Genomic DNA, 19,772 nt, shown 5'->3' with positions numbered 1-19,772 from the left:
TATTTACCTAGCTTGGAGAGGGCGCGGCTGCCTGTTCAGAGAGCCCTCTCCCTTGCCCTTTTTCTTCCTTTTGGTAGAAGACTACAAATAGTCTCTTGCTTGAGTCTCTAAGGAGGAACTATTCCATTGGCCCAAAAATCAATTTGTAGAGAGAGAAGTTCATGGTTTCTAAAGAGAGAAAACACTAGTGTTCAAGAATCAATCTTTGTAATCAAATATTCAAGCTTTCTTCTAGATTGTTGCTACTACTTTGATGATTTGGTAATCTTTCATCTTTATAATATCAATCTTTACTTTTGTTTCTCTAGTTTTTGATCTTCTTTGTTTTATTGTTCTTACATGAGTTTATTTCCATAAATTATCAAGCTTTATTAGTTTCTTTGATTTCCTTTCAAGTTAGAATCTTGTTAGGTTGTGTTGGTATTGTATACATGCTTATGTTAGCTGTTATGGCTACTCCTTTCCTTATAGCTTAGGTTTTTAGCTAGGGAAGGGGGTGAAAATCATGTGTATTTGACTATCTATTGATTATTGATTGGGATTTATTCTTGAGTTGATGATTTGAGCTATAATATGCTTGGAGTAGAGTGTGTGCACCTCTAATCCCAAAAGTCTAGCCCTTAATTGAATGCGTGAGAATGATTTAATCTAGGTGTGAATGATTTCATTGACTTTCTTGAGTGGTTGCATGAGAATGAACTATCTTAGGTAGAGTTTATACTCCTGGAATCGGTTTCCTATCGGTTTTCATTAGTACTCCTTGTTCATGATTGAATCCCCCTCTCCCTAGTGCTTTTGTCATTGTTATCTCTCTAATCTTGTCCATTTATTTGCATTTAAGAGTGCTTAATCTATTTCCCTTGTTTCTAGTTTATTCTAGGCTCAATAGTAGTTGGTTTGTCCATAGAATTCTTCAAACACAAATCTAAATACCCTTTTTTTTGTTACTAGCAATTTCTCCTCGATTTCGTATTAATTGTGCTAAACCCCCGTTTCCTTGGGAATCGACCCAACCTTACCACCATCCAAAGCAAAATTGATAGAGTTAGGACAGGCGTTATAAATTGTAATTTTGATCTAGGATAGTAAACTAACGACCTATTGTCCACTGATCAAAATTTTGGCGCCGTTGCCGGGGAGACGACTAGTTTTGCACATTTATTTGCGTGATTTGTGGATTTTGTTGCTTTTTGTTTAGTTCTTTTTCCACTTGCTAGTCATTGCTAATTGTTTGTTTAGCTTTGGTGAATGCAAAGAAGATCTCAAGGACCACCTACTCACAACCTTGATCACGAAATCGACCGAACCTTGAGACAAGTCCGTAGACTCTATCAAGAAGAGGGACGAGGTTTTGGTGCAATCTTTGATAGTGAGAGTGATTCTTGTTCCTCACGTTCCCAAAGTGACGAAATGGCAGGACAACAAGCGGATGTTTTATTTCGTGAGTTCGGTAATCCGGAGGATTATGAGCTCACCGGTGGGATATTGTTACCCGTCACTGAAACTAACTTCACCATCCATCCTCAATACACTCGAATGGTTCAAGCGGAGCAAATCTCGGGTTCGCCAAGTGAAGACCCCATTGAGCACCTGGATAGGTTCCTCGAACTTTATGCCATGATACAAACCAACCAAGTTTCTCAAGAATACATTCAGATGCACCTATTTCGGCAATCTCTTGCGGGGAGAGCAAAGAAATGGCTCAAGCAAGTCAAGCCTAATTCTCTCACAACATGGAGGGAAATTGTCCAAGCATTCTTGAAAAGGTTCATCTCCGAAGAGAAACCGCCGAGATGAGGAGGAATATAGCATCTTTTGAACAAGAGGCGGAGGAAAGCCTTAGTGAAGCTTGGGAGAGGTTTAAAGAGTTGGTGCAAGCATGTCCTCACCATGAGTACAATCAAATCTTACTCATGAGGTTCTTCTATGATGGTTTGGAACCGATGTCTCGAGCTAATTTAGATGCGGGGGCGGGTGGACAATTGATCAAAGTCCCTCAAAATCAAGTTGAAGCAACAATCCAAGAGGTAGTTAAAAACTACTATTGGGGAGGAAGAAGGAGGAATGCGCCAAAGAAAGGTGGGAAGTATGAGTTGGAGAAGGTCGATCAATTGCAACATCAAATCGAGATGTTGAAAAAAGGGCTTGCCAAGTTGAATACAAGTGTTGCTAGTGGTTCAAGCTCCTCCCAAGTCAACTCTTTCTCTTGTCAAAATTGTGGTGGCACCAACCACGATACATCCTATTGTGGCGGGTTAAGCCCGGAGCATGTAGCGGCATACAACACAAGGCAAGAAGGGTATAGGGGAAATGGTGGAGGAGTAGCTTGGAGACAACCACCACCCGGATTTGCAACGCAACCTCAACAATGGAATCAACAAGCTTAACAACCATACAACTCCAACACCCAATATCAAAACCCACCTCCATTCCAAACCCAAAATCAAAGAGGAAACTATCCAAGAAACAACCAACACAATAATCAACACCAATACCAAAATCAAACCCAAGCAACTCAAAGAAGTCAAGAGCAAGAATCTCAACCCGATTCTACTCAAACTCAAATTCTTCAACAACTTCAAGCCATGAATCAACAAATGCAAGAAGTCAAGGCTCATAACAAGATGGTTGATTCACAACTAGCACAATTGGCCGAGAGGGTTCCTTTCAACTCATCTTCCACTTTGCCCGGACAATCACAAACCAACCCTTCCAATATTGTGAAACCCGACTCTTGCAAGTCAATCACATTGAGATCGGGTACATCTTATGAGGGTCCCAAGGAAGAGGATGGCAAGGAAAAGAAGGAAGGAGAAGAGAAGATGAGTGAAGATAAAAAAGTTGAAGAAGAGAAGGTTGATGAGAAAGAGAAGAGTATGGAGAAAAAGAAGACTAAGGATGTGGTGACATCCTCAACTTCTAGTGAGGCTAGAAACCTTGATGGACCGGTTCCTTTTTCCGGTCGGCTTGCAGAGAGAAAATTGAACGATAAATTTGCAAAGTTTCTAAGTGTGATGAAAAACTTACACATTAACCTCCCTTTCATTGAGGTTGTCACACAAATGCCCTCATACTCCAAGTTCTTGAAAGACATTCTCACCAACAAAAGGAAGCTCAATGATGAGCTTATCACTCTTCCCCATCAAGTGAGCGCACTTGTTCAACACAAAATGCCCAAGAAGAAAAAGGATCCAGGAAGCTTCACCTTGCCAGTCAAGATTGGGAACATGGAAGCTAGGGGTGCCCTAGCCGACCTCGGAGCAAGTGTTAGTTTGATCCCTCTATCCATTGCTCAAAAGCTTAACATTGAGATGATCCCCACAAGGAAAATCATTCAATTGGCCGATCGTTCGGTGAAGCTACCTTGTGGTGAGCTTGAAGATGTCCCTATTCAAGTTGGTCATATCTATGTGCCATGTGACTTTGTAGTGATGGATATGGAAGAAGATGTGGATACACCTTTGATTTTGGGTCGTGAAGGTCTTAAAACCTTGGGGGCGGTAATCAATTGCAAGAACAATACCATTACATGTGAGGTAGCCGATGAAAAAATTGTCTTTGAATTCTCTAAGCTACTCAAGACCCCCATGGTTGAGAAGTTCTATAGGGTTGATGTTGTTAATGAAGAGCTAGATCGTTTGGGAAGGGTTATCATGAGTCCTCAAGATCCAATGGTTGAAGCTCTCACATGTGAGGAAGATTACTTCTCCCAAGAAGCAAAGGAATTTGCTATGGCCATTGAAGAAGCCAAAGAGGAGGAAGAGAGTGATACTAAGAATGATGAGCTAGAACATGAGGAGGAAAAATTGGAGGAGAGTTGTAAGCCTCCTCCCAAGGTAGAACTCAAACCCCTTCCCCCTTCTTTGAAATATTCTTATCTTGGAAATGAAGGGGAATACCCCATTATTGTCAATGCTTCCCTTAATGGTCTCGATTTGGAAAAATTGATTGTTGTTTTGAGGAAATATAGAAATGTGATAGGGTATAGCATTGATGACATCAAGGGTATTAGCCCTTCTTTATGCATGCATCGTATTCACCTTGAGGATGATCAATCCACCTCCATTGAGCCTCAAAGGAGGTTGAACCCCAACCTCCAAGAGGTTGTCAAGAAAGAAATTTTGAAATTGCGTGAGGCGGGTATAATCTATGCTATCTCCGATAGCAAGTGGGTTAGCCCGGTTCACGTGGTTCCCAAAAAAGGTGGAATGACCATTGTCAAGGGAGAAGGAGGAGAGGAAATCTCCACCCGGACGGTGACCGGGTGGAGGATGTGCATTGATTATAGGAAGTTGAACAAGAACACTAAGAAAGATCATTTTCCTCTCCCCTTCATGGATCAAATGTTGGAAAGACTCTCCCACCATGCTTTCTTTTGCTTTTTGGATGGATATTCCGGCTTTTTCCAAATTCCTATCCATCCAAATGATCAAGAGAAAACTACTTTTACGTGTCCATATGGGACATTTGCATACCGAAGAATGTCATTCGGGTTATGCAATGCTCCCTCAACTTTCCAACGATGCATGACTTCCATTTTTTCTGAAATGCTTGAGAATGAAATTGAAGTTTTTATGTATGATTTTAGTGTTGGTGGATCGTCTTTGGACACATGTCTTTTTAACCTTGAAAAAGTTTTGAAAAGGTGTCAAGAAACGAGTTTAGTGTTGAATTGGGAAAAATGCCACTTTATGGTCGAGGAAGGTATTGTCCTAGGCCATAAAGTATCAAAAAAGGGCATTGAAGTAGACTCGGCTAAGGTTTCGGTGATTGCTAAGTTGCCCCCTCCTACCTCCGTCACGGGGGTGAGAGTTTTTCTTGGGAATGCCGGTTTTTACCGGAGGTTTATAAAAAAAAAAATCATCTATCGCCAAACCCTAACCGAGTTACTCAAAAAGGATGTTGTGTTCAATTTTGATGAGGCTTGCCTTGAGGCATTCCAAAAGCTCAAGGAAGCCCTCATCTCCTCTCCTGTTGTGCAAGCTCCGGATTGGAGCTTGCCTTTTGAGCTAATGTGCGATGCAAGTGATTTTGCAGTAGGTGCCGTACTTGGGAAAAAGAAAGAAGGACGATCTTTTGTCATCTACTATGCAAGTAGAACGCTCGACGAAGCTCAAAGGAACTATACCACAACGGAGAAGGAAATGCTAGCGGTTGTCTTTGCCATGGATAAGTTCCGGTCTTACCTCATATGTTCAAAGGTGATAGTCTACACGGATCACATAGCGGTCCGCTACCTTATGACCAAAAAGGAAGCAAAACCGCGTCTCATTCGTTGGGTTCTTTCTCTCCAAGACTTTGACATGGAGATGAGGGACAAAAAGGGAGCGGAAAATTATGTAGCAGATCATCTATCGAGACTTCCTTTTGAGACTAAAGAAGACGTGCCTATCAATGAAGAAGTGGGTTTTGAGGCTCTTATGGCCATTGCATCAACATCAAGTCCTTGGTATGCAGACATTTCCAATTACCTAGCATGTGGTGTCGTTCCCCCAGAATTCTCTTCTTAACAAAAGAAAAAGTTTTTCAAGGAAGTGAGGAGGTATTTTTGGAATGACCCTTTTTTATTCAAGCAATGTGGAGATGGGCATTTTAGAAAATGTGTTCCGGATCATGAGATCGAAGGGGTGCTTAAGCATTGTCACTCATTGCCATGTGGTGGGCATGGAGGAGTAGAAAAGACCGTGGCCAAAATTTCTCAATCTCTTCTTTGGTGGCCAACAATGCACAAGGATGCCCACAAATTCATAGCTAGATGTGATAAGTGCCAAAGGAGTGGGGGCATAACCAAGCGTGATGAAAGCCTCAACAAAATATTTTGGAGGTTGAACCCTTTGATGTATGGGGGGTCGACTTTATTGGGCCTTTTGTTTCCTCTTGTGGCAATCTCTATATATTGGTGGCGGCGGACTATGTGACCAAGTGGATCGAAGCTGTACCCTCGCCCACCAATGACCACAAAGTTGTGCTCAAGCTTCTAAAAAAGATCATCTTCCTAAGATTCGGGGTTCCAAGAGTTCTTATTAGTGATGGTGGTTCTCACTTCGCCAAGAAACAACTTGAAGCTCTCCTCAAACGATATGGGGTTCATCATAAAATCGGCCTACCAGACCACCCCCAAACTCAAGGACAAGTGGAGGTATCAAATAGGGAGATCAAGAACCTTCTTAAGAGGATGGTAAACAAGTCTAGAAAATATTGGTCTCTCAAGCTTGATGATACGCTTTGGGCTCTAAGGACGGCTTACAAGACCCCGATTGGTACTACTCCTTACCGATTGTTTTATGGAAAAGCTTGTCATTTGCCGGTTTAGTTAGAGTACAAAGCTTGGTGGGCGATCAAAGAGCTCAATATGGATATGACATTAGCGGGCGAGAAAAGGCTACTTAAGCTCGATGAACTTGAGGAGCTCCGCTATGATGCCTTTGAGAACTCAAGACTCTACAAGGAGAAGACCAAGAGGTGGCACGACCAACATATAAGGAACAAGAGCTTTAAGGTTGGGGACAAGGTGTTGTTATTCAATTCTAGGCTCCGTTTGTTCCCCGGAAAGCTTAAGTCAAAATGGTCGGGGCCTTTCACCATTTCGAAAACAACTCCTTATGGGTCTTTTGAGTTAGAAGAGAATGGGAACAAGTTCATGGTTAACGGCCACCGTTTGAAGCTCTACCATTGCAATGATCAAGTTGGCATGATTGAGTGCATGAGGCTCGATCCGCCGGATCCTAAGTCACTTTCTTGTAGATGATGTGAATGGTCAAGCTAATGACCTTATAAAGAAGCGCTTCTCGGGAGGCAACCCGAGTTCTCAACCCTTTTGATTTTGTGTTTTTTGTCTTTGATTATTTTTGAATGATTTTTCTTCAATCTCTTATTGTGTGTGTTTGTCCTTTCATTAGGTGCCTTGATCTTTGGGTGTTTGATCTATTAAGTTGAGTTTGGAGAGGATAAGGAGTTTGGAAGAAGAGAAGGTGGAGATGCCCAGGAGGAACCCTGGAGAGGGCATGCACGGGCCACCCGCGGGCGCGGCAGTCCCCCCTCCTGTTTTCATGATTAAGCGGAGATGCTTGGGAAATAGTGGAGCAGGCACGCACAGAAGGCCCCGCGGGCGCGGCAGGGGATTTTAATTTTTCTTGAAGAAATGGAGATGGCTCAGAGATGCCGAGAGAGGGCGCGGACAGAAAAAGCCACGGGCGCGGCGTACACCACCGCGGGCGCGGACAGGCACCTCCGCGGGCGCGGCATCCTGCAGTTCAGAAAACCAGAAATCTGAAACCCCAATGCCGCGGGCGCGACCTACGAACCCGTGGGCGCGGACAGGGCATGCCGCGGGCGCGACCCGTAGACCCGCGGGCGCGGCCCTTCAGAACTGCGAATTTTTAAATTAATCCCAACCATATGCCCGAAATTCCTTTGCCTCAAAATCAATCTTTTTCCCCCTTTCTCTCTCTACACCTTACTCCATTCCAAACCCTAACCCATTCCTCTTCAATTTCTTTTCCCAAATCATCAAATTCCATCAAATTTCAACAATTCCCTCACTTTTCTACAATTTTTCTCACCAAAAATCTGATTTTTCACCCCCAAAAACCCCAAATTTTCGGTACTTTCTCTTGTGTGGGATTTGCTTCCACCATTAAGGAGTTCTTGGAGGTGGGATTCATTGCTTCTTCAAAGGCTAGTAAGAGTACTTGATTGAGCTCATTGTTGGTATAAATTTCTCCCTTACTCTATATTTCCTTTGAATTTGAAGTATATTGTTGTTTGAGAAAATTTCATGTTTGTGATTTTTCATGTTGGAATTGTTGATGTTTGGACTCCCATTTTGTATTCATCTATTATCTTGATCATCATTGATTTTAGAGTTGTTGTTTGTTATAGTTGTCTCTTGGTATAGATTGCTTTGTTGTAGGTTGTTCTTGGTGTCTCTTGGAAGTGTTCTTTGTGGTGATTGCTTGGTTTTGGAAGTTTGTTGTGGGTGTTTATAGTTGTGATTTGTTGGGAGTATTTCTTGGTGATTGAAATTTGAGTAAATAATCATGATGTTTGGTTCTAAGAAGAGAAAAAGTGGGAAGGAACTTCAAGGTTCATCCTCCTCCAACCCCCAACAAAATGAACCAACACCCCAAACCGCTCCACCACCTCTACCACCCCTCAAATTCCACAACAAAAACCACAAACCCATCTACGACAACCTCCTAAACAGGAAGTTGAGACCAACCAAGCATTACCATCACTCCACCACCACCAAGCTTGGCATCGATGAGGATTGTTGGTTCTTGTTTAACAACCTTGGGCTTGGTTCCTTTGTGTCAAGCGCATATCGAACCTACAAAGAGCCTACCCTAGAGTTTCTCGCTTCCTTCAAAACCCATGCCGCAGGAGATAATGATCTCTCCATCTCCTTCCAACTCTTTAACAAAAAAGAAACCTTCACCCTCCGCCAATTTAACCAACTACTGGATTTCAACCCCGATGCCGATATGTTCTTCCCCGTGCGTGCGGGCCTCCATGCCTATGAGCCCCTTCACTGGTGGAAGGTCATTTCGAGAATGGACGCCTTCAACTCCAAGTACTCTTTAGCCAGCCAGATCATGCACCCAACTATCAGACTTTTGCATCGAATTCTCGGGTACACGGTCTTTAATAAACAAGACTTGGGGAAGATTACAACCGAGGAAATCCGGATATTATGGCTAGCTACGCAGCCGAAAATTGGGCACAGAATGAACTTCAGGTTTCTATTCACCAAATGCATTGAGGGTTTCCTGTCGGGTACAAGGAAGGGTGAAATTCATTTTAGAGGGATGGTCACTCGGATAGCCGAGAAGCTGGGGCATTTGGCTAAACTTGAATCTTGCACCCCCGTGGGGAAAAGTGATGGGAGTGATATTTGGCTCGACCTCGACCAGCTAAAAACCATGAAATTCATCGCAGATACCGAGGATCGAGGAAAGACTTGGAGCTTACTTGTCTCCCACGAGCACCACTGTTTCCTGCCCAAGCCGGAATTCACTTCCTTCACGAGGGAAGGAGTCAATTACCCATGGTGGGTAAAGAAGGACTCAGGCGTCCTTCCTAGTGCGAGGATGGTCACGGGGGAAGGGTCCGGCCAAAGCAATGAGGGCACAGAGGATGAGTTCCACCACCACCAACAACAACAACAACAAGGATCAAGGCAACAACAACAACATCATCAACTCGACTACCAACAACAAATGGAGGCAATGCGAGCCCAAATGGAAAGCATGCAACTCGGCATGCAAGGTATGTTTGCTTCCCACCAACACCTCTCTTACCAAACCAACGCTTTATATGATTTGAGTGTGCGTAGAGGGGATGTCACCCCCCCGGTCAACTACCCATATGTGCCGGCCCAATAAGGGCCCGTGCCATCTTGGGGGGGTGACAACCAACCTACGTACCCATATTGGCAAGGGACCTCGGACCCTGCTGTGCCTAAGCGTGATTTCCTTGATGAGTTCGGTCATTATGATTATCGGGTTTCGGGTGGGAGTGATTACAGGGGTGATCCTAACTACCCCTATCTCGATCCCTCTCACCCCGACCCCCTTGTCTAACCTGAGCCATATGACCAGTTATTCGCGTCCCAGCTTGACCTCTTCAAAGGTCATTATGGGTGGCCACCTGGCTACTCCGGAGGTTGGGACCCCTATGCCCCCCCTCGGGTTTCTCTTATGACGGTGGGAGCGCGGATAACGACGGTGCCGGCTCTAGTGGCCATTAGTTTCCCCCTTGTTCTTTTTGTTCCCTCCCTTTGTCTTCCCTCCCCTTTATTACATGTCCTCATGCCGCATCGAGGACGATGCTTTACTCTAGTGTGGGGGGGTGTTTGAGTCAAAGGAGAGTGTCAGGGAATGCTTGAGGTGAGTGTGGGGGAAGGCACCTAGGACTCAAGGGACTATTTAGGGGTTTTGGGTGTAGGTGTCGTTGGTAGCGTTGTTGTTGTCTGGTGTCTATGATGTCCGTTTCTATGATGATGATGATATGATGACAATGTTTTGATGATGATGATTCCATAATGATGGGATGTTTGGGTAGTATGTCATACCCAAAGAATTAAGTTCATGGATTTTCTCTCTTTCTCTAGTACTAATGTTCTTTTCTTTGTAGTGCTTGCCTTGTTTTTCTTTGTTTTTCTCTCTTTTGTAGCTTGGAAGAAATCTAAAGCGACATGTGGAGGCACGGTAAATTGCTTGGTTGCTTTATTTTTTCTTCAAGAGACATTGGTGAGATCTTTCCTTTACTTTTCTTTTCTCTTCTCGTGTCGTGTTTAGTTTAGGATTTAGCGTAGGAAAGAGTTGAATGGTTCGAGGATGTTTGCATGCGGTTCCAAGGAACCTGGGATCGTTGGTATTGAGACCGAACGATCACTTGTATGTCGATTGGGATTTATTTGAATCTTTAAGCCTCTCATATGAACCTTCTTGATTCTCTCTTTCTTTTGTTCTACTTCCTTTTGTGTGATAAGCATAATTATGGCATGATGATATGGATGTGTTTTGGAATTTGCTTACTTTTCTCATCCCTTGTGAGGTTCACTTGTTCATGCCTTCATCAACTTGTTGAGTGGCGTATTAGGATCCTCGACTATGCATGTTTGAATCCTTGTGTTGACTATTAGCTCCCAAGATCGTGACCTTGGACTTGTGAGGGAGGAAAAGGGCACCATTTCTCATTTTTGTTTATTTTCTCTTTTATTTAGTTACAAATTTGATTTTTCTCTTTGCATCAACCCTCTTGCCAACCAATTTGAGCCTAATGTTTTCCCATTCTTGTCTCAAACTCATTACAAGTCTAGCGACCTATGTTTACCAACCCCTTTTAGTTAGTGAAGCAATGGCTTTGCGAGGTGAGTGTGAAAGAGCGTCATGAATGTGAACATGAGTCATTTGCGAAATTGGTTTGTAATTCTAGAGTTGAATATGTAAAAATAAATAAATAAATAAATAAATAAAATTATTTGTTGAAATGAGAATTTTATTTATTTTGTATATACTTGAATAAAGGGTGGTGATGCGAATGAAATCAAAATGTTTGGATATTCGTTTGAGTTGTGGTTGTGTTTTGAGTTTTGACCTTGAGGATTCCCCTTCCTCTTGCTTCACTTAGGAATTACCGCCACTATTTCAAATTGTTCTTCCGACCTCTACCTTAAGTCGTGTCATTACAACCCTTGTGAAGCCCCTTTGACTTTAAGAGTGCGTGGTCAACAACCGGTGGAGGGAGATGGTTCTCAACCCTATGGAAAGAACGTGCATAGTTGAGATGTCGGGATGATCTTTTACCTCCTCAAATTGAATCTTTTTCCGGTTCCTTCGTGAAATCATGAGGAGCCATCTAGGGGGACGATTTGAAGCTAGTGGGGAGACCGCGGACCGTTCTAGAGGGGATTAGGGCGGAAGATGACTCACTAGTTCTCTATGCTTAGTTGAGGCTTGACTCTTGCAATCTCTAGCATCTTGAGGCGTGCATGCATCACGTAGTTGAGAATAGCTAATATTCTTTGACGTTTTTGACATGGTTGAGTCCAAATAAAGCATTTGCCTTTTTGATCTCTAATGTTGTTTTTCCCAAAACCATGCCATGTTATGTTTGTCTTGATGGTGTTTGATTTATCTTTCTTTCTTTGTCTTGCTTGAGGACAAGCAAGAGGCAAGTGTGGGGGATTTTGATGTGTGGCATTTATGCCACCAATTTAACCCTTTTCACTACCGATTTCCCCCGGATTTGTCACTTTCTTATGCCCCTTTTCACCCCTTTTATCTTGATTTTAGTCACTTTATCTCCCTCTCGTATTTTTCCTCCCCTTTTGTCTTTTCTTCTAGTTTTTACCTCCTTTTTGTGTGTTTTGACAGCTCCCAGCGCTCATGTGCGAATCACGAATTAATAGCTCGAGTGGAGATGCCAAAGGAGCTTGCCAAGGGAGTGGAGATGCCAATATGGAGAGGGCGCACTGTTCTGATGGGCCGCGGGCGCGGGCTTGTAAGCCGCGGGCGCGAACAGGAAAACCCTAAAGCCAGCAGAAGAAAGTGGAGATGGCGAGCCGCGGGCGCGGAGCATAGGGGCCGCGGGCGCGGCAGAGAAGACCCGCGGGCGCGGCATTTTCCCCCGCAGGCGCGACATTCTGGGTTTGACGAGGCTATTTACCCAGCTTGGAGAGGGCGCGACTGCCTGTTCGGAGAGCCCTCTCCCTTGCCCTTTTTCTTCCTTTTGGTAGAAAACTATAAATAGTCTCTTGCTTGAGTTTCTAAGGAGGGACTATTCCATTGGCCCAAAAATCATTTGGAGAGAGAGAAGTTCATGGTTTCTAGAGAGAGAAAACACTAGTGTTCAAGAATCAATCTTTGTAATCAAATATTCAAGCTTTCTTCTAGATTGTTGCTACTACTTTGATGATTTGGTAATATTTCATCTTTATAATATCAATCTTTACTTTTGTTTCTCTAGTTTTTGATCTTCTTTGTTTTATTGTTCTTACATGAGTTTATTTCCATAAATATTCAAGCTTTATTAGTTTCTTTGATTTCCTTTCAAGTTAGAATCATGTTAGGTTATGTTGGTATTGAATACATGCTTATGTTAGTTGTTATGGCTACTCCTTTCCTTCTAGCTTAGGTTTTTAGCTAGGGAAGGGGGTGAAAATCATGTGTATTTGACTATCTATTGATTATTGATTGGGATTAATTCTTGAGTTGATGATTTGAGCTATAATATGCTTGGAGTAGAGTGTGTGCACCTCTAATCCCAAAAGTCTAGCCCTTGATTGAATGCATGAGAATGATTTAATCTAGGTGTGAATGATTTCATCGACTTGCTTGAGTGGTTGCATGAGAATGAACTATCTTAGGTAGAGTTTATACTCCTGGAATCGGTTTCCTATCGGTTTTCATTAGTACTCCTTGTTCATGATTGAATCCCCCTCTCCCTAGTGCTTTTGTCATTGTTATCTCTCTAATCTTGTCCATTTATTTGCATTTAAGAATGCTTAATCTATTTCCCTTGTTTCTAGTTTATTCTAGGCTCAATAGTAGTTGGTTTGTCCATAGAACTCTTCAAACACAAATCTAAATACCCTTTTTTTTGTTACTAGCAATTTCTCCTCGATTTCGTATTAATTGTGCTAAACCCCCGTTTCCTTGGGAATCGACCCTACCTTACCACTATCCAAAGAAAAATTGATAGAGTTAGGATAGGAGATATAAATTGTAATTTTGATCTAGGATAGTAAACTAACGACCTATTGTCCACTGATCAGATATCTTAGAGTTTTGAGCAAAGAACACTCAGATGGAAGCCGGATGAGTGAAGAAAGAGAAGATGGTTGTGAATCCAGTAGCAGCCGGTATTGGAGTGTTCTCTCATAATTCCCTCAAAAACGAAAAATTTGCAAAGTGTAAAAATAAGAGAATGAGAGATTTTACTTATAGGAGAACCTTGAAGATGAATCGTCACCTTCCCATTCAAATTCGAAATTCGAATTCAAAAAAAATAAAAGGGGGGGGGGGGAAGAAGACGAACGGTCACCTTCCCAAAATGTGACACCTGTCACAGGTGCCACGTGGCAAGCCACATCACACCTGTGAGGGGCAAATGTTTAGGGTAAAAATACCCTGTCCACGTTGCCCAATGATATGCTAACACGTGTCAGCCTCAAAGAGGCCCAAAGGGATCTAATCCTCTGCTAACACGTGGCACCTTAACTTTAAAAGGGGAACTGATCCCCTTCCACTATAAATAGAGGAAAATCCTCATTTATTAGACATTCATAAATACAAACACAAAATCCGAGCAATATTAATTGCAGAATTCTCTCTGAATCAGAGAGAAAAACCTTTATTTTTCGCACTTTTACACATCCGAAAAACGTTCTAACTTGATCGTCGGATGCGGAACTCCACCCAACCGGAGTCTCCGTGGTTTTGTAGGTACATACGGTCGACGCGCATTCTTGGAATTGTAACTCTCCCGAGGGACTCCAAAAACCCCGAAACAAAGTGCACTAAAACGCCACTGGAGGGGTCTAACCCATCAAGTAAATCATGCTGAGTTCCGAGCACCTCAGTTTCCGATGCCAAAGATTCGGTTCACAGCCAAAGATTACGAAGGGGTGGTGTACCCTCATGATGACCCGTTAGTGATCGTAATGGGCATTGCAAGCCGTAACGTCTGGCGATCCCTCGTAGCGGGCCGAATATCCTCTTTCGGGGAGCATTAGACCAGCTGAGATTGGACGCCAAGCACCTAAATTCGATACCCTACTCGGTATCCGGATTCAACGGCTCTCCGTCATATCGCGACGGGAAGATCCTTCTTCCTATCACTATCGAAAGGCCGAGCAGCACGGAGCACCATGGCCGAATTTCTGGTCGTGGATGTCCTATGTGTGTATAACGTGATCGTGGGGAGACCCCTCATTCACGACATTCAAGGAGTCGTCTCAACGTACCACCAAATAATGATATATGTTTCGGGCAATGGACACTCCGAAAAAATAAAGGGCAGCCAGAAGGAGGCCCGAAGATGCAACCACCTCAAACCATCCAAAGGTCGCCGCAACGACCGGGATGATGAGGAGGAAAAAGAGCGGGACCATTGCACAAAAAAGCCTAAGGGCTTAGGTGCTTTGGCCCAAGAAACCCCAACAAAAGAAAAATCTTTGGGGGAGGAAAAAGCTGATTCTTCATCTGAGCCGAAGGACTCAGTGCATCAGCCAAAGTTTGGGAAGCCTGCTGATATTGACAGCAGGCCTGAGCGAGAAGAGTCCAGCGCCCAAGCCATGGAGCTGGACAATCAGACTGAGTCAATAGAGTTGACCGAAGGGAATTCTAAAAGATGTGTCAGCATTGGACCGGGACTTGATACAAATGTTCGTGCTGAACTAGTCCAACTCCTTCGGGATAACAAAGATGTGTTCGCGTTCTCGGCAGTAGAAATGTCCGATTTTGATCCGAATCTCGTCTTTCATAAGCTTAATGTCGACCCGGCATGTCGGTCAATTAAGCAAAAGAAGCGGAATTATTCCTCCCAAAAGAACCAAGACATTGCAGCTGAATTAAAAAAACTTCTCGACGCATGCTTTATTGAGCCTTGTCAATATCTAGAATGGTTGGCTAATGTGGTGATGGTTCAGAAGGAAAATGGCACCTGGAGAATGTGTGTTGACTTCACAGATCTGAATAGGGCTTGTTTGAAGTATTTTTATCCCTTGCCGAGGATCGATCAATTAGTCGACTCGACGAGTAGGCATGCTCTGCTCAGTTTTATGGACGCATTCTCAAGGTACCATCAGATCTTCATGCACCCCGACGATCGCGCAAAAACAGCCTTCGTTACAAGTGCCGGGGTGTATAACTATAGAATGATGCCCTTAGGATTGAAAAATGCGGGGGCAACTTATCAAAGGCTGGTTGATCAGGTCTTCACCTAGCAAAAAGGGCCGTAACATGGAAGCCTATTTTGACGATTCAATCGTCAATAGCAAAAAAGGTATAGACCATGTCACGGACCTGGCCGAAACCTTCGCCACCCTTAGAAAACATAAAATGAAGTTGAATTCGAAGAAGTGTGTCTTCGGCGTGAAATCAGGCAAGTTCCTCGTCTCCATGGTCAGCAAAAAGGGGATTGATGCTAATCCCACCAAAGTTCAAGCAACTCTGGATCTTCCCGAGCCGAAAAAAAGGGACGTTCAGCGTCTCACTGGCAGAATGGTTGCCCTCTCCAGGTTCATCTCTAGAGCCTCGAACAAGGAGTTGTCTTTCTTCAAAGCGCTTAAATTCCCGAAATCAAAAGAGATCATCTGGGAAGACGAGCAAAAAAAGGCCTTTAAGCAGCTCCATGAGCGCCTGGCTCACCTCCCAACATTGGCAAGACCAGTTGAAGGAGAACCCTTGTACTTATATGTGGCGTTCGGTCTAGCCACTATAAGCGCAGTGTTGCTAAGGGAAGAAGAAAAAATTCAGCAATCGATCTATTTTGTCAGACACACTCTGACAGATGCCGAGACAAGCTACCCCCTACTTGAAAAATTTGCTTATGCAGTAGTGGTAGCCGCTCGGAAATTGAGGCCCTACTTTGATTCCTATCAAATAGTGGTCTTAACTGATCAACCGCTGGAAAAAGTCCTTGACAAGGTAGAAAAATCTGGTAGACTAGCAAAGTGGGCTTTCGAGCTCACTAAGTTCAGTATCAGCTACTAGGCGAGGGCAGTTATCAAGGCGCAAGCCTTAGCAGACTTCCTAGCCGAGTATTCTTATCAAGAGACACTTGATGAGGAAAAGAAAATTTGGACCGTTTTCACAGATAGGTCCTCCACCGTGAATGGTTCGGGGGCAAGGGTCGTCATAACCTCTCCCGAAGGCAAATCCTTTGAATATGCACAAAAATTCTCGTTCAAGGGTTCAAAAAACGAAGCTGAGTATGAAGCAACGATTACTGGTTCAGAGTTGTGCATGGCATTGGAGGCTGAGCATGTCTGTTTAAAGACGGATTCTCAGCTTGTCGCAAATCAGATTCGAGGTGAATATGAGGTCAAAGAGCCCTCAATGATTGCTTACGTCGCAAAAATCAAAATTGTCATTGCGAAGCTAAGAACTTTTAAAATCGAGTTGATCCCAAGGGATCAGAACGCACAAGCCGACGCACTCTCTAAACTTGCAAGTTCAACTCTAATCGAGCTGAACTGATTTGTATACGTGGAAGTGCGCCGAGAAAGAAATCAGGACCAAGAACCAGAGGTTTGTTGTGTCGCACATGAGTCGAGCTGGATATACCCTATCCTAGCTTACAAATTTAGGGAGAACTTCCCGAGGACAGAAACTTAGCCTCTAAGATAAAAAGAATCAGCTCAAGATTCATCGTCTTCAGAGGAGAGCTTCTGAAAAATTCCTTTTCAGACCCACTATTGAAATGCGTGGGTCCAACAAATGCTGATTATATCCTTCGGGAAATTCATCTCGGTATCTGCAGAAACCACATAGGGGGAAGAGCCTTAGCCCATAAAGCGTTAAGGGCTAGATATTTTTGGCCAACCATGATCATAGATGCAAAGAAGCTGGTCAGAAAATGCGAGAAATGTCAAAAGTTCGCACCAATCATCCATCGGCCATCGCGAGATCTTCAGCCAATCCTAAATCCCCTCCCATTTGCTCAATAGGGATTGGATATTTTGGGACCATTTCCTGATGCTCCATATCAAAAAAGATGGCTAATATTCGGAATAGACTATTTCAGCAAATGGATCGAGGCCGAAGAAGCTTCGAACATTACAGAGAAAATTGTCAGGAAATTCATCTGGCAAAACATCATCACTCGCTTCGGGATTTCGAAAGTTTTTGTCTTTGATCATGGAAGACAATTTGATAATCTGCCGCTGAAGCGGTACACAGATCAGTTCGACATTAAACTGGCATATTTTGCGGTTTGTCATCCGCAGAGTAACGGTCAAGCCGAAGTTGTAAACAAACAAATCCTTAATGCTCTTAAGAAGATAGTCGAAGATCAAAAGTCCAAGTGGATAGAGGAACTTCCATGAACCCTCTGGTCACTTCGAACAACCGAAAAAGACGCAACAGGACATTCATCTTCCGAGTTGGTGTATGGATCCGAAGCTGTCCTTCCAGTGGAAATAGGCTCAGAAAGTCTACAAGTGAATCTCTTCTCAGCCGAAGAAAATGAACAACTCTTGAAAGAGTCCCTTGACTTCTTAGACGAGATCAGAGATTCAGCTCGAGATAAAATGGCAGCATATAATCAGAGAATCAGCAAATTTTACAAGGTCGTGCAAGACTTCTCGAAATTGGGGATCTTGTTCTTCGGAATGCTGCTGCTGTGCAAAAAGGCCGCATCCATGGGAAATTATCAGCCACTTGGGAGGGACCCTATGAAATATATGATGAGCTTCAGCCAGGCACGTACCAACTTCGACAGTTGGATGGTACCAAGCTGAAAAATCACTGGAATGCCGATGTACTTAAAAGATATCATGTGTAAAGCCCTTTGGGGGAAGAACATTCTATGTAAGTACACTTTTTACGTTAATGAAAGGCCTTTGAGCCACCACTTATTCAAATTCAGCAAAGTTTCTATTTTTTCTGTCTTCCATGGTTTTTACAAATTCAAGGTTTTTGTCCGGTGTTGTCCGAAGTATTGCCTAATTAGGCATTGTACTTCGGCAAGCCTCAAAGACTTCCGAGACGAGGATAAATTATAAAATCCCGAAGTATTGCCTAATGAGGCCTTGTACTTTGGACAATTCAGCTCCTCTTGGCAAAGAGACCATATATGCATCAGAAACATTGCCTAAAAAATAGGAACTGATAAAGCCCTGAAGTATTGCCTAATGAGACCCTGTACTTCGGATAAATCAGTTCCGGGTGATGGTTGCATTTTCGAAGTATTGCTTAAGTGAAGCACTATACTTCGGATAGATCATTGCCCCAACATCGTGTTTCATATATCGTTCCCTCGGATGAATTAAAAAGATCACAAGAGTATTGCTCTCAGAGTCTACGACTCTTGAGCAAGAAATCAGACCTTTTGAAAAAAATAGAAGTGAAAAGAAAAATGAGCAGAAACTTCAAAATCTGGATTATTGCAAAAATTTCACCAAGGCAAAGTCCTCGGCTGTGCCGAAGAATTCAAAGCAATTACCTCAAAAACCTAAAGACTTCACCTTCAGATTTCTAAGGGGGCGGGAGGCACTCATTTGGCAAGTTCCTAGTCGAAGCTTAGTACTTGGAAAAATTCTCACAAGTTGAAAAATCTGAGTAAAAAGAGCAAGGTAAAAGGAATGCAAGCAAAAACAGTGCACTCTCAGCGAATAAAGAAGTTCTCAGCCAATAATATCTCCAAGCCGAAGTTCTAAGCAACTAAGTGCAAGAATTAGAAAAGTAGGCACTGAAAAAAGCAAAGCTGAGAAAAGATTCAAATCATATTTATAGGGATTTCAATGTCAAGAACAGAAGATATCCTACAAACGGCACCTGCCCACAAACGGAAAACACAGCTGCCGAAAGATGTACATAAAAAAAAAAAAGTTTGTACAGAGCAAGGCTAGCTGAGCAAAAGATAAGGCAAAAAGCAGTTGCGACATTAAATCAATCAAGAACATGTAGTCCTGCAAGATTCTGCAGACGACTGCCCGAATCCCTATGCTTCGGCATTGGCCGGGTTAGAGTTGGGAGCCTTTGGGATCTCAGCAGCAGAAGAAGTAGGCTGAGCAGCATCATTCTCTTTGGTCGCAACCTCTTCCTCTTCCTTCTCGTTTTCTTCAGCTTCAGCTGTAACGAGGCGAGCAAGGCAGGCATCTTCAGCTGGGTGAGTTGTAAGCAAGTTGGCATGGTTGGGAACTGATGTCCATTCTTCGATTACATCCAAGTAAATGTCTGGATTAGCATGAAAGCCAGACACTGAGCAACGTTGAATCCATTATCAAAACCTTCCTCATATTGCTCTAAGGTATAGATCTGGACCTTCAGCAAGTTCTGCGCAGTCTTGAGATCTGCCTTAGCTTTAGAAGCTTCATAAGTCTGGACCTCTAGCTGAGTCTTCACTCCTTGCAATTCAGTCCTCATGCTAGAGAGATTAGAATCCTTGGCATCCAACTGGTTGATAAGCCGCTGAATCTCAGCCTCATGATCAACCTGTTCCATTTTAAGCTCCTCGACCAGCATTTGCCGAGTCTCTGCCTCCTGCTTCATTTTCTCTTCTATCCAAGCCTTGAAGCTCGGAATGTCAACAACACCGTATTC

At 43.3% G+C, this 19,772-nt stretch overlaps 1 protein-coding gene across 1 annotated transcript; it reads left to right on the top strand.

The window, feature by feature from the left end:
• Window positions 1-6,352: 6,352 nt before the first annotated feature.
• LOC110734172 lies at window positions 6,353-6,748 on the top strand. The gene has a single exon (XM_021914217.1). The coding sequence runs from the start codon at window positions 6,353-6,355 to the stop codon at window positions 6,746-6,748; it is 396 nt and encodes a 131-aa protein (XP_021769909.1).
• Window positions 6,749-19,772: the final 13,024 nt, after the last annotated feature.

The sequence above is a fragment of the Chenopodium quinoa genome, unplaced genomic scaffold (genome assembly GCF_001683475.1).
Source record: "Chenopodium quinoa cultivar QQ74 unplaced genomic scaffold, ASM168347v1, whole genome shotgun sequence".
Lineage (NCBI taxonomy): Eukaryota > Viridiplantae > Streptophyta > Magnoliopsida > Caryophyllales > Amaranthaceae > Chenopodium > Chenopodium quinoa.
The sequence above is the reverse complement of the archived record's forward strand: the minus strand, read 5'-3'. Positions and strand labels throughout refer to the sequence as shown.

What these genes read in the sequence shown, in the direction of transcription:
- LOC110734172 (XM_021914217.1), top strand. Translation starts at nt 6,353, where the DNA reads ATGGATATGACATTAGCGGGCGAGAAAAGGCTACTTAAGCTCGATGAA.